General features: G+C 44.9%; 2 protein-coding genes across 3 annotated transcripts in view; both read right to left on the bottom strand.

Annotated features, from left to right (window-relative positions):
- The window catches only part of PCBD2 (pterin-4 alpha-carbinolamine dehydratase 2), a 67625-nt gene extending 64863 nt beyond the window's left edge, over positions 1 to 2762 (bottom strand). Inside the window, exon 1 of one of the 2 annotated variants that reach the window (XM_075900411.1) lies at positions 2570 to 2762. In XM_075900411.1, coding sequence (XP_075756526.1) covers positions 2570 to 2644 — 75 coding nt within the window. In that variant the 5' untranslated portion in view covers positions 2645 to 2762. Of the gene's footprint in view, positions 1 to 2297; positions 2471 to 2569 lie in introns of those variants that run through there. The other variant, XM_075900410.1, reaches the window with a different exon arrangement.
- Positions 2763 to 5219: 2457 nt separating this feature from the next.
- TXNDC15 (thioredoxin domain containing 15) lies at positions 5220 to 14738 on the bottom strand. Its single transcript, XM_075900407.1, has 5 exons — positions 14517 to 14738; positions 13556 to 14037; positions 9985 to 10148; positions 7566 to 7696; positions 5220 to 6394 (listed from the first exon to the last, which is right to left on the bottom strand). Exons 1-5 carry the CDS (start codon positions 14593 to 14595, stop codon positions 6198 to 6200), a joined length of 1053 nt encoding a protein of 350 aa, XP_075756522.1. The 5' UTR covers positions 14596 to 14738; the 3' UTR covers positions 5220 to 6197.
- Positions 14739 to 26515: the final 11777 nt, after the last annotated feature.

The following is a 26515-nucleotide window of genomic DNA, read 5'->3' as shown; positions in this document are numbered from 1 at the left end:
AAGCACAGGGCCTTCTCCCCAAACCCTTACCCCATCCTGGTGCAAGTGATTGAGACTGAGGGAAGAAGAAGGCTGCAGTGAGCATGGTGAAGCCTCAGAAAAGGGGAAGAGATGGGGCAGGGCCTTACAGAGGGGTTGAAATGAAGTGGGGGCCGGGAATTTCGGTTTGAGGAACATCTTACATTATACTTACATTGGAAAAGGGATCTTGCAGTTAAAAAGGTTGGAGAGCAATGTTATAAGGAATGGGAGGAGGGAGAACACCAAAATTTAAAAAATGGATTTAAAGAGGGCAGAAGAAACTGCTCCTGTAAGAAAATACTGGAAGAATCACTTTCCTACAGGGACCAGTGAGAAAGTCCTAGTGGAGGTAAGACATTCTTATGGGGAACAGTTACTTAGTCTGCAGTATAAGAAACTGCTATCCTCTCAAATCATACAGCTACATCTATACTGTACATTGTTGCACAAGAAGATATGCAAATAAAGTGCAGCAATGAATATTGCTGTGCCTCATTTACATACCTAACGAGCCACCATTTTGCGGAAGGCGGTTTTGCACAAGAAGGAGCTGTCTACACTACTCCTTCTTGTGCAAAAAAACCCTGTTGCACAGTAGCCGTTCTGCCTGAAAATAAGTGATACAACGGCTCCTGCACAAGAAGGTTTTTTGCGCAAGGAGTAGTGTAGATAACTCCTCCTTGCACAAAAGCCCCTTCTGCAAAAATGACAGCTCGTTAGGTATGCAAATAAGCTGTGGCGATATTCATCTCCATGCCTCATTTGTATATCTTCTTGCACAACAATGCACAGCGTAGACGTAGCCTAAGGCTGATTCAGATCTAGCAAATTCCTGGAGTTCAGACCAACAGTGAAATTTGCTTTTTTGGAGGACTTTTACAGAGCCTTTTACACTTTCATTAAGGGCATTTATAAGTGCACTTGTGTTATCTGGTTAGAGCTGTGTTTCTCAACCAGTGGTACTCTTGGGGTACTTGACACATTCTGGGAGGTACTTCAGCACAACTAAAATTTGGAGAAAACTGAATTTATGTTTTAAATTTTATACCATATTATTATTTTTGTACTTTTTACATGAAAAAAATGTCATCTCCTACCTGGCTACGATTAAGTTGTTTTACAAATGTGTTGCAATGATAGAAAAAAAATTGTGTGTCTGAAAATTGTAGGTATTGGGGTTACTTCTTTTTTTGGAAAAAGGGTACTTTACAAAACAGGCTGAGAAACACGGGTTTAGAGTAATCCTTTGTAATCAACTGTTGGTAGACTTCTACGTTGTTTATAAACAGGGCCAGACCGAGACATTCCAGCACCCCAGGCAGACTGTTTAATTGTGCCCCGGATTGGGGGAGGGCGCATAAGCGGCCCCGTCCCCACGCCAGCACGTGGGGGAGGGCGCACGGAGCTGGTGGTGGCAGGACGCATGTGTCCTGCCCTACCCAGCCCGGCTACAGCCTCTGTCGCGCAGTCCAGGGCTGCCCAGGGCAGTCCAGGGCTGCCCCAGCCTGGCTGTGCAGGGCCCCCTGGCTGCGGGGGGAAGGGCGCTGCTGGCCTGCGCTGTGGGGGTTAACGCGGCCCCTGCCCCGGGCGGCTGCTGCAGAGTGGCCACTGGGAGCTGCTGCAGCCCGCGATCCAGGAGCCAGGTGCGCGGCGCCTGATGGCAGCTATAAGGGGAGCTGTGCGCCCCTTACAGCTGCCATCAGGCGCCCCCCCTATACGTTAACGCCCCAAGCAGCTGCCCAGCTCTCCCATGCCTTAATCCAGCCCTGTTTATAAATCGTTATTTCCAAAATGATGTTCCAGGGAAGACCAGGGTTCAGCGACGATGAAAGTGATACTCCCAGTTCGAGTTTCTCACCGTAGCGATTTCTTATTTCTGGAAGCCAGAAACTGCCCCCAGGAGCCCAATCCCACAGGGAGCTGTTTCGACACAGAAATGCTGAGACCTGCTGCAGGTAGACTTGTGCAGCGCTAGCAGCGGATTCCTACAGAGACCGTGCCAATCAGGGAGCGCTGCCTGTGGCACATTCCTGTAAGGGAGGAGCTTTGACATTACACCGGTGCCCGCTACAGAGCGCCCAGCACAAGCGAAATGTGGAACGGGGCCCTCAAGGAGTGGAGCTTGGCTGCGGGCTTGGCTGAGGGGCAGGGCTCCTGCCCCTGGGGCACTCTCCGATGCCCACTCTCCTATCACCTGGGGGACTCCCTGCTCCGCCCTCCAGGCTCCCCTCTGCCCAGCCCGCGCCCCCCCCCCCGGAGCTTCCCCTGCCTCTCACCATGGCGGAGAGGCTCCTGCCGCCGGGTCCCCCGCCGCCCTGTGCCGTGCTCGCCGCCGCCAGGCGCGCTCCCCACAGCACTAGCTGCCGCAGCCCGGCCCCGCCGCCTGGCATCGCCTCAGCGCGGCCGCGGCCCCGCCCCCTCACGGCGCCAAGGGCCCAGCGCAGGGGCCTACGCAAGTGCCTGCGCCGCTAGGGTCGCCCCCAGCGCGGGCCCAGGAAACCCTGTCAGGGGTTCCCCCCCCCCAAAGCCCGACAAGGATGGTACTTACCTCATGCACAGGGCTCCCCTGCGCTGGGCTAATGGTCTCTTCGCTCCCTCCCCCTTCACGGGGCATGCGGTCCATGCCCTTCTGCTGCAAAGCCCAGCTTCCTCGGCCCTGCGTCTCTTTTGTGAGAAGCGGCAGCTGCCGCCTGTGAAGGGGCAGGGACAGCCAGCTGCAGCCTGAGGCTGCAAGCAGAACCCCTTCCCGCCTGCTAGTGGCTTCGGTTATTATCTACACAAGGGATTGCTAGGCATTTACGCTTCAGTTTTCACACGGGCTGTTCCCTATTTTGATTCATTTCGGTTTGCCCAGTGAGGTTGGTTTCACGTTCGGGCTGCAAAGACAGCCTTGCAAAGTGAACAGGGGTTACAAAAAGGAAGCTTTACAATTTTGCATGGAACTCGTGTTCTATAACGGAAGGCTTGTACGCAGTTTTAATTGAGATATACATTGTGGCCTTGGAAAATGTGGTTCTACACTAAAAAAAAAATTGCCTTTGCCATGGAATGATTAAAGAGAACATAGACCTAGGGCTTTTTTACATACCTGTACAGTGTAGAAATGCTGTTTAGGAAAAAGTAGATACACAATCAAGTCCACATTCTTCACTTTTTACATTTTTCTAAGTGCATATTGGTAGTAGATGAAACTTCATAGGGGATGCGTCTAGACTGGAAAGTTTTTCCCCAAAAGCAGCTGCTTTTGTGGAAAAACTTGCCAGCTGTCTACACTGGCTGCTTGAATTTCCGCAAGAACACCGACGATCTCATGTAAGATTGTCAGTGTTCTTGCAGAAATGCTATGCTGCTCCCGTTCTGGCAAAAGCCCTCTTGTGCAAAAGCATTTGCGCAAGAGGGCCAATGTAGATAACGTAGTATTGTTTTGCGCAAAAAGAGCCCCGATTGCGAAAATGGCGATGGGGCTTTCTTGCGCAAAACCGCGTCTAGATTGGCACAGACACTTTTCCGCAAAAAGTTTTTTTGCAGAAAAGCGTCCGTGCCAATCTAGATGCTCTTTTCCGCAAATGCTTTTAACAGAAAAACTTTTCCGTTAAAAGCATTTGCGGAATGTCATGCCAGTCTAGACGTAGCCAGGCTGTTTTAAATATATACCTAGATGGCAATATCCAGGAAGGTAAATGTAGTCCAATGTAGTATAAAATTCTGTAGAGTCTTCAGGAAAATCTTTACCTTTAGTCAAGAATATTCTACAGATCTCTATTAACCATGCAAACCAAAATGGAAATGAAAAGTGGGACAGCTTCACAGCTGATGTAAATAACTGGTGCTTCACTGAAGCCAGTAGAGCTACAAAGATTACACCAGCTCAGAATCTGACCCTGTATATCTCACTACTGAAATGGAGAATCTGGAGGAAATTCAAGCAGCCAGTGTAGACAGCTGGCAAGTTTTTCCACAAAAGCAGCTGCTTTTGCTGAAGTTTCTACTGATAACACAGTGATTTTTAGCTTCAAAATATCTAGAGTTGCAGCATTTCACCTTTTAAAAACCTTAACAAAAAATAGTGGTGAAGGACCTCTCTGTAAATTAAAGAAAATCTCTACCAACTCATGCTGGGAATACTGAACTTTCCATTAGACATCGTAAATTATTTTTGTTCATGTTTTCTCCTTAGTTTGCTTGCTTACTTCATTTCAGGTGTTATGGCAAATGTCTACTGTACAAAATGGCAATGCTCATTCAGACAAGTAGAGAACATGTGGCAAGCTAAACTGCATCTTATTCTAGAGTCTAAAAATTAATAAAATCAGATTTAATCCTAAAAATCATAACTAGAATAAGCTTATCAACTATGTGTATAGTCAGTAGCTGAGGCTTTCAAGTCGTCAATGAACAAAGATTTATAAATACAAACATTTCCTAATGACTAGCTCTACTGATTTTAGGTGGGAGATCAGTACTTGAAGTTACATGTAATGCTGAATGGCCATTCTTAGTCCTTCCAGAAATAAAATGCCCCAGACTAACACGGCTACATTTCTTCCAGAAATAAGTACTTAGTGGAAAGGAAGTGAATTCTTATCTCAAAAGCTAACATTAAAACCCTGCTGCAGAAAACCAAGTATTAAGTGAAGTTTGTGTAGGACAGCACAGAAGAATATATGCACAACGATGCCTTTTACATAATCCTCAGAAAGAAGAGGCAGATCCCTCACAGGGCACGGTAAATCAAGGATATCAAACAGCCAAACCTCAAAGCCAAATGATCACTCTCTCTGCAGCTGCAAAATGAAGATTTTTATTGTTGCTAAAATTAACCAACAAGTGCAAAACACACTTCCCTCAAATCCCAAGTATCAGTAAGAAAGTACTTTGGAAGTGGTCTTTCCTCCAGTAGATACCACTAAAATATCAGATAGGAGTAAACTATTCTTAATAATGTATTAGTGAAATATATTACTAAATAAATTAAAACCTCTTTTAATAATACAGTAGAACCTCAGAGCTATGATTCGGAAAGGAGATTATTTGTAACTCTGAAATGTTTACAACTGAAAATAACATTACTGTATTATTTCAAAATTACACAAATTGAGCCAATAGTTTTGAAACTTAATTATGCAGAAGAAAAATTCCGCTATTAAGTATTTTAATGTAAATGAAACACACCAAAACAGTTTCCTTACCTTGTCAAATGTTTTTATAAACTTTCCCTTTATTTTTAGCAGTTTACATTTAAGACAGGACTGTACAGTATTTGCATTTTTTTTTGTCTCTGCTGCTTGATTGCATACTTCTTGTTCCAAATGAGGTGGTATATGGTTGATTGGTCGTAAACTCTGGTGTTTGTAATTATGAGGTTCTGCTGTAATTTTTTCCATTTGAGTGACAGAATCTCCCCTTGGTGAAAAACACCAATTTGAACTGTCTTGGTGACCTCTGTTTAAAAATGCTGAATACCTTTACTGAAGGTCATACACTACCCTTTAACCTTTTATTATTGCAGTGAGGAAGAAGCCAAAACATGGACATCTTCCATGTAGGTTACACCTATAGCTAGTAATTTCTGGTAATTTTATACAATACAGTACATGGCATTTATTCATGTATGTTGTTTTAATTTGTACAGCCATGGGTCTTGAGCTTTAAATGTGTTTTTCCTTTTCGAGATCCCTCAATTCCAAAATAGTGGAAGTGGTTGTATTTTACTGCTGCCAAAGTACCACCACTGGCTGTAGAACTCTTACTTTCCCTAGAAAGATCATCTGCAATATTTCAAGATCCTACTGTATAATACTACTGATTATTACAAGTTCAAAGTAAAATTTTGCAATAAATTAACATTTTCCCTAAGAGAGAGAATTATATCAGTTTATTAAAACAATCTTCATAATAATTATTGATTTCTGATATTTACATATCAAGCATTTGTAAACCTGTTATTACTTCCTAAATAAATAAAAATCCTTCTGTGGAATCTTTTTGTATTTGTTTGCTTAATTACCAGCAGTTCGGCTTAACAGATATAGTAGTTAATGAACAAAACTGTTTTTAACTAATTACTAGTAAATTACAACCAGCTATTTCACTGTAGAAGCTTATGCAATTTCACTTCATCTAAATTCCTGCTTTATCTGTAGGCATGAAATATGTTCTCATGTCATTATCTCAACTTATTCCTGATGCTCCTGCTCTTGTCCTGGTATTAGCCAACGAATGCTCTCAGTCCGAATTGTAGCATACATAATAAAACTAGCCAGAAACAATAAAGAGAATAAAAGTAACCAATCTATTCCTTTTGTCAGGATGCTGGGTAGAGGGCCCACTCGATCTTCCTCAGTTATCACCACATCATTCTTCGCTTCTATTCCTGAAAGAATGACAAAAGCTGCTACAATAACCATTTTCTAAATCTATGGGTGATTAGTTCATTGTAGGAACTGTATTCTCATCACCAAATTAAGAAGCTTCTACTACAGGACTTAATGCAACTTTTGGGCATATAACTCATGGTTTTTACTATATATCTATGGGACATCTGCCCATAAGTTTTAGACATTAGAGCAGCACAGATAATTTTCAGTGACCTATGCTAAAAATCAGTTTTCCATTTTCAAACGAAGTATCTTAATCTATATTTCCTTAGTACCATGTCATTAGAAGTTTTATTCTCTTTTCCAATGTAATCTTTGATAAAAGTACTAATCAGGGAATCTACAATAATAATAATAATAATAATAAAAGTAAAAATCTCCATCTTGCTTTATTAACTTAGCAGTTTCTTCCATTAATCTGTCAAAATGCCAGTGCATACTCTTTCTCCTACTTTCAGAAGGCTAGTTATGCTGTGGGAACAGAGAAGGGAGCTGGGTAAACTCAGCCCAGGGAGATCAGAGCCTGGACAGCTGGTTCTAAGCAACAAGATAACTATTCAGGACTTTCTGTTTTTCCTATCTGCTCACCAACTTAAGAAATGAAGCTGCTATTTTCCCCACCTATTGCCTATCCTACAGCAATGGGACATAGGAGTTAGCAGAGTTCCTTCTAATTTTTCCCATACATGTGCAGAATGAATTTTGCTATGCTGTGACATCACCTTCATGTTGGTGGTGCACATAATAAAATTGAAGTGGTGGGGGTGGGGCCGAGGGTATGGAAGTGTGGGAAGGGACTCAGGTCTGGGACAGAGGGTTAGGATGCAGGGGAACGAGGGCTCCATCTGGGGGGGTAGGCTCTGAGATGGGATCAGTTATGAGCAGCTCAGGACTAGGACAGAGGGTTGAGGTATGGGAGGATGCAGGGTCTGAGGCGGTGCCGGTGATGAGAGGTTTGGGATGCAGACTGTCCTATGGCTATGGTGTGAAGAGGGGACTCCCACATCTCTCACTCCCCCACAGCAGCACGTGAGCAGGGGAGGACAGTGCCCCTCCCCCAGCAATGGCAGGAGGCCCTAATATAGCCTCTTTAAAAAAGGAGAGGTCAATCCGAGGCCATACCTGACACTGATCTTCATAGGTCTGATTCAAGTTTAGCCTACGTACCTGTCTGATTAAAAATGAATGCTTTCAATGTTTCCAGGGTTCGGTCTGTATGATTAAATCTGGCCATGGGTTTGGCTCCTTGGAAAAGAAGTATATTAGGAACAGCCACAGTTCCAAATCTGGTTGATAAACTGAAGGAAATAAGAAGGCAACAAAATAATAAGGTAAATCCATTGAAAGAAATAATATAAGAAACAGTTTAAGAAAAAAATATGCTTTACTAAGTTAAAAATTAAATTCAATAACAAGAGCAAGTGCACAACTATTTTCTTATGGCATTAGGGAATGTTTCACTAGTGAATTTAGGCCAGGGATGGGCAAAAGGGCCTCCGTGCGCTGGATCTGGCCTGCCAAGCGGGTGGACCCGGCCCACAAAGGCCCTGCTGCTCCCCTGCCCCCAGGCCAATTAGGGCCTGGAAGCAGGGGAGCATGTGACTCCTCCTCCTGTCCTGCCAGGAGCACGCAGCGCTTTGAAGCGCTGTGTGCTGCTCGCAGGGTGGGGGCAGAGCAGAGGAGGCTTCGTGTGCTCCCCCGTTTCTAGGCCCTATTTGGCCTAGGGGAAGGGGAGCGCAAGAAGTCTCCTCCCATGTCAGGGCCATGGGCACCTATGGGAAAGGTGGGGGTAGAGGGAGAGAGGGAGAGGGAAGGCACTCCCTCACCCTCAGACCAATCATTGTCTGGGGGTAGGGAACCCAGAAGTATCTTGGCCCCACCCCTTCTGCTTGATGTCCCACCCCTTCCTGTGCGGCCTGGAACCTCTTCAAAAATTTCTGAAGTGGCACCCAGCAAAAAATTATTGCCCACCCCTGATTTAGGCAATACAAAATTCTGCAGCAGGTTAGTGCATTAACTTTCATTTTGGAGACCCATGTTCCAATATTTTCTTAGGACACAAGGGTCTTATTCTTCTCTTTTGAGGATGCACTGAGAGGTGGTCAGAGAACAGGATGTGACATATTTTACAGTTTGCTCAAAAGAAACCCATAAATGAATGTGCACATCAAGATACAGATGAATTATCAGCCTACACTGGATCAGATTTTAGCCAGTGCTGTTAATCCCTCATCTTGGAGATCAAGATGTTCATTTGAACATTTATGAAAATATTAACTTCATTATTACATGGGGGCTAAGCCCCCTGCTTGCTATGCTTGTCACCCCCCTCTGTCTGCCATAGCCGGATCGTGGCTTCTCCTCCTACCTGTGCCACAGCAGGAGAGGAGCTGGCACCAGCCCTTTCTGCAACCGGATGGGGGCTGGGTTGTGGGGCCTGCCCCAGGATCAGGGACAGGGACAGGACGCTGCGGACAGATGGGGGCTGGGTCCCAATTGGGGCCTTCTTGGCCAGGCTTCATTTTAAATAAAGTAAAATATTATGTCCAACACAAAAAGGTTTCAACATTGTCTTTATTTATGGCAGGGGTGGAAAAACTTTTTTTAGATCAGGAGCCTAAAAACAAAACAAAAAATCTGTTGTGGACCACACAAGTGAGAAGGAAAAAACACCGCTCCAAATACCCCCAACCCTCACTGATATGGCCCCCAACTGAAAAACCTCACTCCCCTGAAGCTCCAGCTTTGGCCAGATTTACTCTTCTGAGATTCCAGGGTTAGTGGATTTTGTGGGCCCACTAGGCTCTGGGGTGGAACCAAAAATGAGGAGCTCAGTGTATGGGGCAGGCCTGCAAGTGAGTGGGATAGGGATGCGTATATAGAATCTGGGCAGGAGGTGGGGTGCACATGGGGCTATGGGTGCGAGATCAGGGTAGGAGGTAGGGTGCGGGAACAGGCTGTCTGGCCAGGAGAGAGGGTGTAGGAGCAAGGGAGGTTGGAGGAACAGGCTGGGGGGGCAGGGTGTCTGGCCAAGGAGGAGGGGGCAGGAGCAGGGGTGAGTGCAGGAGCAGAGTGTCTGGCCAGGGCGAGGGAGCAGGGTGTCTGGCCAGGGGAGGGGGCAGGAGCAGGCTGGGGGCAGCATGTCTGGCTGGGGGAAGGGGGCAGGAGCGGGCTGGCCACCCAAAAGACTGTGGCCAGAGCTGAGTGGGCAGGACCCTTGGGAGGCGTAATCTGCCAAGGCTGGGCTGCAAGACAGCTTTGCTGGTCCCCAATCAGTGTCTGGGACACGGAGCCTGTGCGAGGGCGGAGCCTGTGGACACAGATGATGTATGACATCATCTTGTCATCCTGCAGAAAAGGTTTTTTATGTATAGAGAGAGAAAAGAAAAGTGAGAGAGAAAATTACTTCCTTTGACTTTTCTTTAGGCAAAGGCTGACTAAGGGGAATAAAAAACTCTAATTTACTCCAGCAGTACATGATATTCCATCTACACATTTTACAAATATAAGGTCTATCAAAATCAGAAACAAAGTATTAACATAGTAGCATGTGAGGCTTTATAAGGTGAAGTGTAATTATCGTTACCTGCTATGCTGAGATGCATCCAATGCCAGGAAATTAAGAGCTGGAAATGCTCGGGGCAAAGTATTAAAATGAGGGGCCAGATTGGCAGAGAAGCGACACCAGGGTGTATAAAATAAGACTAAGGTACAGTCACTGCTGTTTGGGTTTAAAAACTCCATCAGGTCCTGTGAAAGAAAACATCCTGATTTTAAAAGGAGCCAATTAAATATTTTAAATAGTTACATAATACTCTAGTAACAGATTAATTTCAGGAGATTACTATAGAAACATAAGCAAATTTGAGTTGGCATTGCAGTCAGAAGTGTGTTTTAGCAGATTTCAACACTACATGAACATTCAACAAACTAAATGTAGTCTGGCCAGTTTTAAGCTTAACTACATTTCACAAATATAAGAATCTCCTTGATAGACAAATAATAATTTGGGGATTATTACTGTGAAAAAATGCCTTTTTGTACTCTTCTTCCTCTCTATCTAAGAGGCCTTACTCCCTAGCTGCAGATGTGTGATGTATGAGCTGACTCTCGGTTTCTCGAGAAGTGGACCTTACAGCTCTGAAGGGGAAGTTAGAAGATTCATCACTTCATTTTTTTCTCTAATAGGGGAATTTCAATCCATAACAAGGCCAAGAAACTAATCTGATAAAAGGGTAGTGGAGCTGTTCCTAAAATAGACAAGTGAAGGAGCCAGAAGAAAATGTGGGAGAGGAATAAGGGTATGAAAGGAAGTTAGTCACAAGACAGAGAGTGGTCAGACTGGGGAATCACAGGTAATATGGCTTGCAGAAGTGTAGGACAGAAACAAGCAAAGTGCTGGTAAGCTAAACTTATTCAAATAAACTGTGTCCAGGTTCATGTTTCCTTCAGACTCCCTTTATCTCCCCAGCATTTGGAGGAACAAAAAGAAATTTCTGTTATATGAACAAGACTCAAACTGGTTCTGCTACCCTACTTAAACCAGTCTTTAAGACTAAGCTGGAAGCTAGCAAAAGGAAGAAAGGCTTTCTTTAGCCTTCTGGGAACAAGAATGCCTGATGAGATTCTGACAAGTTGCTTTTTAAAATATGGGTCAGTTGAAGGCTTGGCAGGAGTGACACTTCTTTCCAACACAGGAAAAGTCTAAGATTGCATTAAACAGAATGAAAGGAAAAATGGATATCATTCATCACAAGGAACAATCTGGTTTTACGTAGGGATGTTAAAATACATGTTCAGAGGCAGCTGTGTGTGTGGGGGCAGGCACACACCAGCTCCCTCACACACTCCTGCTGCCTCTGATACAGAGGCAGTGAGAGGGGACCTGCATGTAACCGTGTACACAGATACACATTCACATCCCTAGTTACAGGCAAAGTTGTTCATGCATAGATGCAATTTTCATCTTATGGAATGCTACTGAAAATGCAAACGAATTTCAAGGAACTCTCGATACTAATTTCATAGACTTTCAAAAAGCATTCAATTAGTGTAACTAGAGCTACAATGTGGAAATTTATTAGACAACATGGAATTCCAATTAAACTTATCAGCGTAATGAAGGCACAATACACTAGCTCCAAATGTTGTGTTAAAATAGAGGGTTAAGTAAGTCATTTGAAATTAAGATAGGGGTAAGGCAAGGGTGCATCCTGTCTCCATTTTTTTTCTTCCTCATCGATTATGGCCTCAAGCAATGTAAGAATAATCAATATATCTTAAAAAGCAATCATTTGAGATTATTTAATCTAGCTTTTACTGACGATATTGCTCTTCTATATGAAAATACTGAAGAACTTCATCCATGCACAAATGAAGTTAAAGAAACAATAGAAAAGGTAGGACTGTAATTTAATGTAAAGAAATGTAAAATGGTAATTGGATACAGATTTAAACATCAAAATCAAGGATGAAGAGCTAGAGAGGGTAAGTTGATTCAAACACCTTGGAAACACAGTAAGCTAAGATGGTACATGCGCTGAGGAAATAATAAGGATCAGCAAAGCAAACGCAGCCTTCAGTAAAGTTAGGAACATTTGGAAACTTAATACCATATCCTTACATACAAAACTAAGTGTCTAGCCAATGTTGTAGCCATAGCAACCTACGGCACTGAAACCTGGCAACTGAAGAAAACAGATGCTCAGAAGTTGTGTGTGTTTCATCATAAGTGATTGCAGGGAATATTAGAGGTAAGATATGAGGAAAGAAAAACAATGAGGTCAAAAAATGGCTAAAGTGAGGTCTCTATCGCAAATAATTTGTAAGACGACATCAATGGCAAAGACACATGGTATGAATAGGGATGTTAAATATTGGTTAACTGAACAGTTGATTAACCTCACAGATTTTTATCTATTAGTTGACTATTATATAGTCCCAGGTGCTGAGGCCGGCAGCCAGTGCGCTCCATCCCCACTCCCAACGAGTTGCCTGCCACTCCGCGCTGCTGCCTCTGTATCAGAGACAGCAGCATGGGGTGCCAGGTGAGAGCTGGTCCACGAGGGGAGCAAGTTTAAAAACTAGTTCCCCTCGTGACCGGCTTCCTTTCAGCCGGCACTGCTGCACAGCTTGGAGTGGCAGCAGCCCCTGTGTGGGGGGAAGAGGGAGCAGGTCTGAGCTCCCAGATCCTGCACAAGCCAAAACAAAGCTGGGCTGCTGCTTTTGCTTATCGGTTAAACAACTACACTACTACATACCTATTTATGAATGGTTTGTAGCTGACTACCAATTATGGCTGTCAGTTGGAAGCCAGAAAATCCAACAAGAAAGATGGACAGACCTAGGATGACTTGGAAGCATATGATTATCAACAACATTAAATTTAATTTGAAATGGGAGGACTTGGTCACATGGCAGCTGATATGCAAGCATGGAGAATGTGGGTAACCCAATGTGCTGAAAAGTACAGGATGGACTAAGGAAAGGTAAGGTCAGCTGAAGGACTTTTAAGGCGTCTCAGTTATTTTCCATACTTAGTACAGCTGGTCTGAAGTGCCAAAGATGAAATTTCAACCCAATTTTTGTGACAAGTTTCCATTTTCCTACCAGATGTAATTCATAGTAGTATTTATCTGAAATATGTTTGTTTTAAATTTTTACCGTCTAAGGAATCTGTTGGGTTTTTCTATAAAAAAAGCCACCTAAAATTATAATTAGGTACTTTTAGCAGAAACAAGTGCTGCAAAATATTCATGAGGGAAGGAAATGGATGAAAGAAAACATTTGCTGCAGGGAAGCTGGCACAAGCCATGATGTGTACAGGAACATCCTTTGCACTTGGGGAACATAGACATTATTCAGTTGCACTATGTATATCTTGCTATTTTTGTATTTCAGAACAGTATTTCCATATTGCCCTATATGCTAACTCTCTCCCACCAACATATTAAACATTTAAGTTATCCTTTTTGTGCCATAAAACTCACTGGAGCAAGGGTAGGGAACTTATTTGGCCTGTGGCAAGTCCCCATATCAGGTAGTCAATTAGTTGTTTACATCCCTAGTATAGCATTTGGGTAAAAACTATATTTGTATACACAAACCCTAGTATCAAGATAAACACAGGAAGTAGCAAACAATGCTTTCCTACTTACTTGTGAAACATTCAGGATTTGCAGGGTGAAGTTTCCAATCCCAGTAATATTTCTTTCCTCACAGTTCACTTTGGGAGATTTCACACTGTCAGTGCTATTAGATTCCTCAGCTGGTGAAGTAGGCACAGCTTCTAGCGCTACATGAGAGTCCCCTGCTTGTTCTTGTACACGTGAACCAAGTTGTGAGAAGTGAGAAGCAAGGCTAGTCCCCGTGCTACATTCAGCATCTTCTGCTGTTGCATCGCAGGTGCCAATGCCAAATTCAGACATGCGCTTGGCCTTCACTTCTCCTGGAATAACTGACAGCACCACAGATCGATCGGCAGGAATCCCGCTACCCAGCATCGCATCAGCAATTTCTGCCGTCTTGTACTGCACCGGCTCCTGAGGCTCTCCAGGACTTACAAAAGCAGAACCGCCTTCTGGGCTAAGAGGCCGGGTGGCGTCAGGCAATGGGTCAGCCTTTTCCTCTGCAAGGGCTCCTATAAAAGGGACATGACTTAGCACCCGCGTTCAGCTGCAGCTCGGCCTTCTTCCAGGCTACGTTTGCTTCTGCAACCGATCGGCACTTCCCATGGAAGCCAGGGTCAGGACAATACAGCGCCAAGCACCGCGGCCAGTGTTCCCTGCTCCGTTACTGTGGACACGGGGGGGTAGGGCCCCGCGCAGTCGAGCTCCTCCAGTCAAGCTGGACCATGGACGTGGTCCCTCCGCCCCCTCCCCCTCCCGGCCCCAAAAGGGCCATGGGGCAGTTTAGAGGCGAATGGACCAGTCTGGGGCAGGACCCCCCCCCCCCCCCCCCCCCACACACACACACACTTCCCGGCGGGAGAGGGCTGGTTCTCAGCCCCGGACAGAGGCGCCCTCCCAGGGGAAGAAGCGCGAGCAGGGCTGGCGGATCACCCTGGTTACCTCGGGACAGTGGTTTCCCGCCACGTGCCCCCCTCCCCGGTGCCCTCACCTGCCAGGAGGCCCCCGCTCAGCCAGGCCACCCAGAGCAGCTGCCGGTGCCCCCACCCGGGAGAAGGGAGAACCCGCATCCTGCGGCGGGCGACAGAACAGGCCCAGCCGGCCTGCGTCTCCACGGACAACCGCCGCTTCCGGCCGGCTCCTCCACCGCTTCCGCTACCGGGGTCCAAATGGCAGCGCCGAATTCGCCATCTTGGGCCCGGGCAGAGGATTCGTACGGCCTGGCTCCAACGGAGACACGCCCGTCAGACACTCTGTGGCGCGGTACGGTGGCCCCGGCTGCCCACTCGGCCCGCCCAAGGTCTCCCTTCGCTAGCGGCGTCCCGCCAGCAGAGGGCAGCCTGAGCCCGCCACAGCCGCTCCCCAGCGCTCGTGTTAAAGCCCCGGGGCCAAATGGGCCCTCGAGGCTCAGGGCTGCGCCGCAGCGTTGAGGAGCCCCCGCTGGCGCTCCAGCCCGCCTGCCACCCACCCCGGGGTGGAGCGCACGGAACCTACTAGCCCGGCCCCCACGGGCTCTGGCAAGCAGGGGGAATCTTCCTCCTGAGTCAGGGCCCCGGCAGTGGGTTTGTTTTTGCTTCTCACTTGTGACATCCCTCCCCCCCCCCCCATTGATTTTTCGGCAGCCAGCGACCCAAAAAGGGTCCCCCCCCTTCTGTGGGGAGGGTGATTGCGTTTCCTCTTTCCCTCCCCTCCCTCGCTTTGCAAAGGGGACCTGATTAATCCCCAGGGACACATCAGGAAACAGATCGGGGTTCTCACTCCCATTTTACAGATGGAGAAGGGGTCGCAGGATGGTCAGCTCAGTGGTTCTCAACCAGGAGAAGGCAAAGGTCTCCCAGAGCAGCGGCTGTTGGGTGAGGCGTGCCCTGCCACCCCTCTCAGCTAAACAGGGCAGAGTCAGGGTCTCCTCCTGGCTGCGATGATGCGGTTTGCTGTGCGTAGCAGTTTCCTACAGGAGCATTTCCTTATGATGGTACAAATGAGAAAGTGCCTCCAGTAGCACATTCCTACAAGGTAGCAGTTCTGTACATACCACAGGCACAGCAGCCTTAGAGCTGCAGCAGTAGCACTCAGCTGGCGGCTCTGAGGCTAGGTGAGAGAGGCAAGGCAGGCACTGAAGGTTCCCGGGCCAGGTTTAGTGCTGGGGGTGGGTGCTCTAAAAGGCAAAGGGGGACAGGGCTAGCAGTGAGGGGGTTACAAGGCTGGCAATAGGGCCAGGGCTAATATTGAGGGCTGGCACTGGGAAGGTCCTGGGGGTTTGGGTGCAGTGGGACTTTGGAAACAGGAGGCTAGCACTGGGGGTGGGTTGGGTGTAGGGGACTTGGTCAGTGGCTGGTGCTGGAGGGCAGTGGAGAGGTGGCAGGTGCTAGCGGTTAGGGCTTGGGCTTTTTATACTGTGGACTGGCAAACAGGTTCACAAACTTTTGGTGGACTGGTAATATTTTATTTGCATAATAAATATGCAAATAAAATGTTACCAGTTCACCAAAAGTTTGTGAATGGGTTTGCCAGTCCATGGTATAAAAAAGGAACCACTGTTCCAGAGGATATGTGCCTTCATCCACAGCAGGCTACATAAAAAGCACTAGCAAAGCCAGCCCAACCTAACATTTGTATTTATTTATACACTATAGCCTATGCACTGAAATATAAATATAGTATTTATACTCTAATCCATTTATTTTATGATCTAGTAAATGAGAAAGTAAAGAATTTTCTGTAATAGCGTGTGTTGTAGATTTTTTCACAGAAATAATGTGTATTTTTATAAATTTAAATAAATTAATGGAGATTGCCTATCTCCTAGAACTGGAAGGGATCTTGAAAAGGTCAGTGAGTCCAGTCCCCTGCCTTCACAGCAGGACCAAGTACCATCCCTGATGAATTTTTGCCCCCAATCCCTAAATGGCCTCCACAAGGATTAAACTCACAACCCTGGGTTTAGAAGGCCAATACTCAAACCACTGAGCTATCCCCTTGCTCTGATTTTATAGTATGTAGTTTTGAAATGAGGTAAAACTTGAAGGTATGCGACACAAATCAGACTCCTGAAAAGGGTACAGTAGTCTGAAAAAGTTTAGCGCTACTGGGTTAAATGACTTGCACAAGCCTAGAGCAAAAGACACCATCAAGGTACAGAACTCAGGAAGTCTGGTATTCAAGCCCATGAACTTTGCACTAGTTTAAGCATCCTTCTCTTATGAGCTAGATTAGGTAACTGGCTAGTATAAAAAACAACAACTACTGTTTAATATGAACTTTCATTCAACCTAAAATTGCAGGGCTTGGAGGATGCGACAAAATCCCTCTCAGGGATGGGTTAGTGTTTTTCATAAGTAAATAACTCAAGGTTGGCTTTTTTGGTATTTGTTTTCTAAACGGGCTTATTGCTTTTGAGCATATAATCACAATTATCTGCATTTTATAAGAACACTAACTGCTTCACATGCATATTATTTGTAAAAGGCACTTCTATCAGAAGAAGCTGATAGTATAAATTCAGGACTGACTTCACAACAGATGCAAAAGGCTGCAATACTGTCTGACAGTGTAGAAATTCTGACTAACACACGATTATGACAGTTATCTGTACCAATTTTAGTCTTCAAACATTAAAGACTCATCATCAAATCCCTCAGGTAGGTAATTTTCTTATCCCCATTTTATAGATAACAAAGCTACCAGAGATTAAACTATATGCCCAAAACTACAGCAGTTACAATAAAGAACTAAAATTCAGGTCCTATATCCCATTTCTCAAGTCTGAATGAGCACTACTAAACTACTGTTTCTCAACAACCAGTCTGTGGGTTAGCACTGGTCCCTGGGATCTCCCTGACACAGTTTAAGAGGGCAGCAAGCTGGTCCCTGCTGTCAAAAAGGTTGAAAAACATTGCATTAGACAATTCTATCCTCATAGCAACGTGGACACAAAAACAATTGTTAAATTTCTTTCTCCAACCTCTGTTGTATGCCTTTTGATCCATGCCAAAAGCCCTCCTCCAACTTCCATGCAGGTATGGCAGTTCCATTAGTTTATTTGTGCAGTCTTTATACTCAATTAGGGCAAATTCAACTGACAGTTTATTACAGTTATTTCAGAGCAAATGCTACACTAATGAGAAGGCTAAAAAATTTGCCAAGAATGTGTCAGCTGATGCTGCCATAGAGATCAGCAGACATTTTACTATAGACTTAAATTGGATCATGTCCAAGTTTCTGCAGTGAGAGAAAGGTGGCTCTGTGGTTATGACAGGATATTATGATTGTATGGAAGTTTTTGCAGTATATGAGCATTCAATACGTAGTTTATTTTAAAAGTGTGTGTCATTGTAGCACAATATCATAGTGTTCAACTCCAGCGATGAGTGCAAGTAGCAGGGAATATCATTTACCAACTTCCTCAGCACAGTAGCCATCAGGCCTCCCCCTTGAACTATGGGAACTCAAGCCCTAGTTCCCTTTGGCCTTCCAAAGCTGAAATCCTGGCTTCATTGGAGCACTAGCACAGAATTATTTGCCATCTGCATCAGACAGACTGGACAATTCAAACACACCAAGCCAGCCACAGGTAATTTTAAAGACAATGAGCCAACAAGCTACAGCCCGCTTTTTTAGATTCTATAAAAGAGGAACACACAAGCACATGCTGCAAATTGAGCATGTTACTCCTCCTTTAGCACACCATCAAACCAGCAGTAGAGAAAAAATTGTTTTTTTTACTTTTGGGGTTAGGAGGAAGGATAGAGGGGAAAAGTAGGTGCTTTTCATCTTGCCAGAGAGTTAACTCCCATTTGGATTGAATGTAAAGCTGAAATATAAGAATGTTATATGCATCCTCCAGTGACAAAGTAGCATTTTGACTGCAGCCAGCCTTCCATTAGGGATGTTAAAAAGCAGTTAATTAGGAAACCGTGTAACCTCTGAAACTCTCAGCGGTTACATACTGCAGGCTATGCAGACACCTAGCTGCCAGCCCCACACCCTGGCAGCTGGCTGCGCTGCAGATTCTGCAGTATAAGCAGGAGCTGGTGAATCCCAGAAGCCAGTTTTTAAGATGGTTCTTGGCCAGTGTTCCCTGTAAGATTTTCCATCCATGAGCAGAGTGAGTTTTGTCTTGTGTGTCAACAATAGGTCAGATGTGCTTATCTGGATATGTGCCACTGTGGCACCCACCAGTGGCACTGCTCCCCGAAAGATTATCCCCAGCATAGAGACCCCAAGCCCTGCTCCCAGGCAGTGACCCTCACCTCATGAGGAGAAGGGTGGACGTGCCCTTCACCGCAGGGAGTGCTATTCCCAGGGTAGCCTGTGGGCAGGGCAGGGACTGCCCCAGGCTGCTTCTTGCAGGGCTAGCTGTGAGTTCTGACCTGGGGCAGAGAGAAGCTGCTGTCAGCACCCAGGATTTGCAAGGAGTGAGGTGCTGGGAGTGAGCAGTGACATGTAGGGAACAGGGGGTGGTGGTGACAGAGGGCTGAGGGGTCAGGGGACTCTGAGGGGTGAAAGAGAGGTGCTGGAGGGGGGAAGAGAGATGCAAGGGGCCCCAGGAGCAGCCCCCCACCATGCAGCCAGAGTAGCCAGGCAGCCACCACGGAGCACTGACTGTAGCTCCAACTCAAAAGGGCTGGAGTTACAGCCAGGGCTGTGTGGTGGCTGCCTGTCTGCTCCCAGGGTGGGAGGCTGCCCCGTGAGCTGGGGCTGGGGTGCAGTCCAGTCCAGCTCCAGCAGCTGCCATGCAGCCCATTCTGGCCACAGCTGCAGCCCTGTGGAAGGGCTGGAGCTACAGCCAGGGCTGCGTGCTGTGACTGCAGGCAAAAATAAGGACAAGGAATACAGATTCCTAGAATGAACTATATCCACCATATCAAAGCAAGCAAAAAATGTGTGCCTATAAATAAATGCAGAAGTCAAAAAATGTATTAAATAGAAATGAGACCTCGTCTTTATCAGCTCTTATGCTATCAGGCATTTTACCATCCATCTCTTACAGAGTTTTGCTTCACCTAGGCAAGTCTCCGAGTTGGGAATTTTTTCTCTTCTTATCCTTTATTCCTTCCTGAAAGAGAGAAGCATGTACAGAATCCAACCTGGTGTAGATTATTCAGGAAACCATATTTTTTCCTTACTCTATTACCTTGGTGAATTTTGGATAAGGAAAATGTCCAACCTGACAGCAATTTCTTTCTTATACCTGGTTGAATGTGGATTCTAGTCCTGACCTCTTAGCCATCGGATACCAGCTTCTTAAATAACCACTGCTCTGCTTGGCATCAGATCTCTAACCCCGGTTTCTTATATTGTAATCCATCAAAATAACAATTTAGATGTGTTCCTCACTGAAATAATATGAAGTTGATCCCCATGAAATTCTCTTCCATCATGACAGGAGCTGTGCATGTGTGTGAATTTACACAAGAGAATAGGGGTATGTCTACACTACCCCACTAGTTCGAACTAGCGGGGTAATGTAGGCATACTGCAATTGCAAATGAAGCCCGGGATTTGAATTTCCCGGGCTTCATTTGCATAAGCGGGGTGCAGCCATTTTTAAATCCCCGCTCGTTCGAACCCTGTGCCGCGAGGCTACACGCGGCACAAACTACGTAGTTCGAACTAGGCTTCCTAGTTCAAACTACCGTTACTCCTCGTGGAACGAGCGGGGATTTAAAAATGGCGGTGCCCTGCTTATGCAAATGAAACCCGGGAAATTCAAATCCCGGGCTTCATTTGCAATTGCGGTATGCCTACATTACCCTCCTATTTCGAAATAGGAGGGTAGTGTAGACATACCCTAGGATAGTAATTTATATTGTGAACAAAATAATCCCAAGATTTGTAGGTACTGTAATCTACACAAGCCAGAATAAATATATTTTCTTAGTCTATACGTTTTAGTCAAGGGTGTTATTAAAACTAGTAAAGCCTCACTATTCCAATTATATGACCCTGTTTTCAACTGCTTATAATTTTGCCAAGCTTTAATCATTTAAGCTGAAAGTTTGCAGGCTGGGTGTCAGTCTCAAGATGGTTATTAATTATTAATTTTCAGCAGCCATTTTCACAAATAAGGCTAGGAAAAAAAATATTGGCTTGCTCATGTTAAAGAATTCTGGCAATGTTTTCTTTGGAAAGCTTATTACCCCCATGTTTTGGAACAGGGACTTGAAATTTGTCAGCGTTCACTCTTAGGCTACGTCTAGACTACATGCCTCTGGCGACAGAGGCATGTAGATGAGGCTACCAGGCATAGGAAAATGAAGTGGCGATTTAAATAATCGCCGCTTCATTTAAATTTACATGGCTGCCGCGCTGAGCCAATCAGATGTTTGTCGGCTCAGTGCGGTAGTCTGGACGTGTGGGTGTCGACATCAAAGGCATTTGTTGACCACCTAGATATGCCTCCTAGGATGAGGTTTACCTGGGTGGTCAACAAATGCCTTTGATGTCGACACCCCCAAGTCCAGACTACCGTGCTGAGCCGACAAACAGCTGATCGGCTCAGCGCGGCAGCCATGTAAATTTAAATGAGGCGGCGATTATTTAAATCGCCGCTTCATTTTCCTATGCCTGGTAGCCTCATCTACATGCCTCTGTCGCCAGAGGCATGTAGTCTAGACGTAGCCTTAGTGTGACGGATGAGCCTTTTGACATTCCCAGTGAAAATCTGCTGAAATCCATCCTATTTACAAGCTTTAACAAATCAGTTTATATATGTTCTATACAGATTTTTATTTTAGAGCCAAATTCTTCAAAGATTTTGTCCACACTGGGCATGCTCCAGAAGCTGGGAATAGATCACTTGATGAATACCTGTTCTAGTCATTCCCTCTGAAACACTTGACATTGACCACCGTCAGAAGATAAGATATTGTGTTAGGTGGATCTTTGGTCTGACCCAGTATGATCATTTTTATGTAGGGGCTGAGTAGGACTTTACATGCTATTGCAGTTCTGGCCCGATATGGGCCATGCCAAGTCTAGGCACCTAAGTAAGGGGACTCTTTCCTGTGTTCTCAATTATACACACACACACCATCCTTGCTGGGCCTGGGAAGCAGCAAAGAGGAAGCTGACTGATTTGAATGTAGAGGGAACAAGAGCAAGGGAAGGGGGGGGGGCAGAGAAAACTAGATTAGGACAAAAAATGATAGATTGGGACTACAAAATGGCAGGAGATGAAGGGAAATGGAACTGGGATGAGAGAAGAAACCTGAACTGCCTGGACGAGGAAACTGATAAAGCAGAAAGGGAGGACAGATTGGATGAAGAGCAGGAATGGGGGAAACTAGGACTGGGAATCAGTTGGGCAGAGGGGGATAAGGAGACAGATCTGATAAATAAATGAGGTGTGGGTAGACAACTAGGATTGGAATTTATTATAACATCTACTATATGAGAGTTTGTGTCGGTCTATCCAGCTGACTGTGAGTGTGTTTGTTGCTAGAACCACCAAATTTGGTATGCAGCTTTATAACTTAAAGCAGAGTAAGGATTGGGTTGGGCCAGGATAGTGGGACATGCCTGAAATGTGATTGTCTCTCATAAAACAGAAAGGGAGGAGGTGCGCTAGCAGGGACAGTTATGTGTATAATGACCACAGGGAGTAGCAAGGGCATGGAGATTGTGACTGGGTCAGCTATAACCCCATTAGGGCAACAGGGGGCAGAAGTGGAGAAAGGGGCAGCTATCTACAGTAGACTTCCGATAATCTGGAGCCTATGGGACCTAGGATATGCCGGAGTATCAGGGGGTACTATAAGTATATACAGTGTTCTTACCCCTTTTTATTGTACATACTGTATACAGTATACTGTAATGTTTTAGTTTTTTTAACCCTTTTCGCTCAGTTCAGCTGCTGCCGCTGTTACCTTGTAACTCATTTTTTGCCGAAGCTCACTCACTAGGCTCTTGCCATTTTGATGCCAGACTATCAGGAGTGCCGGACTATTGGATCCCAGACTATTGGAGTTTTACTGTACTATCTAGTTGAGAAAGCGTGTGTGTGTCTGGCTGTCCCCCAGCCCAAGGACATGCCCACCTCCTCCCACTGTGCCTGTTGCAGCAGCTATGGACAGGTGCTTCTCAGATGGTCCACAGCTGCTGCAGTGAGAGCTGTGCTGGTCATCTCTCCCCAGGGCAGCCTGCATACTGAACCGTTCATCCCCCAGCCCCCAAAGTAATTATTTAAATGAAGAAAAACAAAAATTATTTCAGTTAAGGACCTGAGCAACACTGGGTAAATCCTATAGTTATAATAGTTAAAACAATAAGGTCAAAATTAAATATTTCAGTATTAGACAAAAATCAACTTTCAACTCTTAGTTCTGAATAAGAATGAAATTTAGAAATTTCTATTTCCGTGGTAAGGAAATGTTGTTTTTCAATAGTTCTAGTTCCAGTCCTGCTCTTAACCCATTCCATCTAATGGAATTTGTTATGGGTTTGTTTCAGTTTGCTCTTTTAAAAACGTAGCATATTACACACACATAAATCCAAATTAAAAGAATATTAAGCTTGCAAAGCCAAGCCCTGAAAAGTTAGGAAATGCCATACTTAAGATTGCTTGTGCAACTTTAACTTGCCCCCTTTTTGCTTATACTATGCACATCACAAAGGATTGCATAATAAAACTAATTTTCACTATGATAAGTTTTACTCAGTAATTAAAATAGGTTTCTGTGGTATGCAAGGTAAATAGCACATACCATAAAGATGTGAGTCCAATCCTTGCAACTGTTTTGCCATAACACTTAGAAGTTCTGCAATGCTTTTCATATTCAAAGTGCTTTAAAATAATTAATCTCTCCAGTATCCTTGCAAGGTAGGCAAGTAATTTTACTTCACTTTTAAAGATGGGTAAATTAGGCAGATTTACCCCCAAAGCCAGAGAGAGAGAGAGAAGGGAGAGAGAGAGAGAGAGAGTCTGGGCTAAAGCTACATTTTGAATTTAGGAGCTTCCGAGCTGCCAGTCCCAGGGGTGGCCTGTCCATATAGATGAGCTAGGCGGTTGCCTAGGGCACCAAGTTAAATAGGGTGCCAAATGATGGCGCAATATAATTGAGGGGTTTGGAGGAGGGGGTGCTGACTGCATGGTTCGCGTAGGGTGCCAGTTGCTGGCAGCTAGTCTAGGGCCACCCCTGGCCAGTCCTATGTGCTCAGACCATGCCAGTCTCTCAAATATCAAACAACTAGGACACTTACCTGGCATTGCCTGGGTCCAGCCTGGGGTTGGGGGGAGGGGCACCCACCAGCATTCCCTGAGCCAGTTACTAGAGGGGGGCAGCTGACCTGGGGGGTGTGGGTTGGCTTGGGGGCCATGCAGGCCAGCTGGCTCCAGTGGTGTTCCCCAGGCCTTGTCTGAAGGATTGGGGGTGGGGACCACAGGCTGAGCAGCCCAGCAGTGCTGGGGGGCAGCCTGTGGCCCTGCGGGGAGGGGAAAAGTCGTGAGGCTCCCCTCATGCCCGTCCGGTGCTGTGGCTGAGGCGGGGAGGAATTGCGGGGGGAGGCCACTTACCTGAGCTGGTGGCTGGAAAGATGGTGACCACAATCTCCAGCAGGCCAGTCCCTTCCTGGTGTTGCTGCCATCAGTGGTCACTCTGCAGTATTGCTATCCCCCACATTCACTGCCCCCAGTGGTCAGTCGGCAATATAGCATCCCTCCTCTCTGCTCCCTTTCTTTCCATGTTATGGAAAACAATTAAATTCCAGTTTTCTTGGCATAACCAAATCCTGACCTTGCTTTAAGTTAGGATAAGAGGAAGCAGCATACTAAGTTTGGTAGTCCTAGCTGATGCCAGGCAGCTGATACCAGGTAAAAAAAAATCTTTAAAAAAATTAGAGACAGACAGACAATGGTTGAGTATCTGAGATCCTAGTAAAAATAAGACACAAAACAATGCTGCAAGCCAGCTAAGCCTCTATTTCTAATGATACATCTTTAATGTTAGCTTTATGAACATTCTTAATTTTGTTTTCAGTGTGAAAGGCTGCTCTGTCTAGCCACCATCTCTCCATGTTTAATATTTATAATTTCCATAAACTCACCTGAAATTATTTGGATTGAAGTACTACCTACTGGCCCAAGTCAGGCATCAGAGGCATCAGGGCTATTTTGGGCTACTTACTAAACAAAAGCATAAAAAACAATCCTGACTCTCAGAAAATCTTAGTATCTCACCAAATAAAGAATGCCTTTTTTAAAAAACAAAAGCACAGTCACCACTGTGAGGAGTGTCAAAAAACTGACAATCCTGGAGTCTCTCAGCATGAATAAATCATAATGTAGTTCTGTCATCAGCAATTCTGCACCTGGCATTACATACTGCCTGCATATTGAGGAAGCAGATTGCTTTGCAATTCTTATTATTCAATTCATTATGTGGAAGAGAGAATACAATAGCCATGTGAGTGATAAAGTAGCTCCTAGGACAGCTAAAAAGCCAGTATTGTCATGTGATATAATTTATGAATGACTCTATTATTTACTTAAGGTCTTATGGAAAACTAACAGCGTTACCTATTTTCCCCTTAGAAATGATCTATACAATAAGATGTGGTAGACTACCTGGAGTCTAACTCACTCTGTTCTAAATATATGCAATTGCCTTGAAAGCCAGGGCACTTAGAACCAGCTTAAGTCAATCAAAACTGGCACTGGATGGCTTTTGTGAGTGAGAGCCATGATATCCTTTACACAGCAACAAGCTATAGTTTCTAAAATGATCCATCCTTATCCACACTTAGTATTCGTAATGTGCTTATTACAGAGTAAAGTATTTACACTGCCTATGCCTCTGTCCCCAAAGTACAGCTACTTTAATAAGTATAGTTTTTATGACTCTATAATCACTGAAACCATAGGAGCAACATAGGTTAGAGAGAAAGGGTAAGGTTTCCCTAACAATGAAATTGCCTAGTGAGGACACAGACATGAACATACCAATCCTACAAAAACTGCCATATTTAATGACTGGAGCAGAAGGTTGGAATACTCCATCTTACACTCAAAGACTACGTCTACACTGGCATGATTTTCCGAAAATGCTTTTAACGGAAAAGTTTTCCGTTAAAAGCATTTTCGGAAAAATCGTGTCTAGATTGGCAGGATGCTTTTCCGCACAAGCACTTTTTGCAGAAAAGCGTCCGTGGCCAATCTAGACGCAGTTTTCCACAAAAAAGCCCTTTCGCGATCGGGGCTTTTTTTGTGGAAAACAGTACTATGCTGTCTACACTGGCCCTTTTGTGCAAAAGTCTTTTGGAAAAAGACTTTTGCCCGAATGGGAGCAGCATAGTATTTCCGGAAAAGCACTGATGATTTTACAGGAGATCGTCAGTGCTTTTCCGGAAATTCAAGCGGCTAGTATAGACAGCTGGCAAGTTTTTCCGCAAAATCAAATGATTTTGCGGAAAAACTTGCCAGTCTAGACACAGCCAAAGAGAATGGCTTTGCCTCTCTATCTTTATAGCCATTCATGAGACTAACAGATTGCACTTGGTTACATATATTTAATAGTCGTCTTCCTTACATTTGATTTACAAATCAAGTTTTCAGTGTAATAGAGCGACTATAAAAGTTGGAAAACCCATCACTTACTATTCCCTCCCTTTCCTTTGTATCTGTGAAGTAAACAGAACGTATTGTTTGGTTAAAACAATAGGCAAATATTTCAGTGCTATTTTGGGGAATGGAGGTGTTGTTTTGGTGAGTTTGAAATAGATTCTCAAAAGACCAAAACTAATCAATGCCACACAAAACCAAACTGGTACATGCAGCTCAACTCATGAGCAACTCAAAAATAAATTAGCATTCACATGCAGTGAAGAAGGGAAAAATGAAAAAGGAAAGTCCAACAGAAGTTTGCATAATACTGTTATAAACAACAGTACAAACAGAGCTTCTAATCTATGTATGTACTTGTATGACGCCATGACTGTCATATTTAGTCATCATCATAAGAATAATTTCAAAGTCATGAAAACTGTTGTGGCCAC

The sequence above is a fragment of the Pelodiscus sinensis genome, chromosome 17, assembly GCF_049634645.1.
Source record: "Pelodiscus sinensis isolate JC-2024 chromosome 17, ASM4963464v1, whole genome shotgun sequence".
Lineage (NCBI taxonomy): Eukaryota > Metazoa > Chordata > Testudines > Trionychidae > Pelodiscus > Pelodiscus sinensis.
Note: the sequence above shows the minus strand (reverse complement) of the source record. Positions and strands in the feature narration are given on the sequence as shown.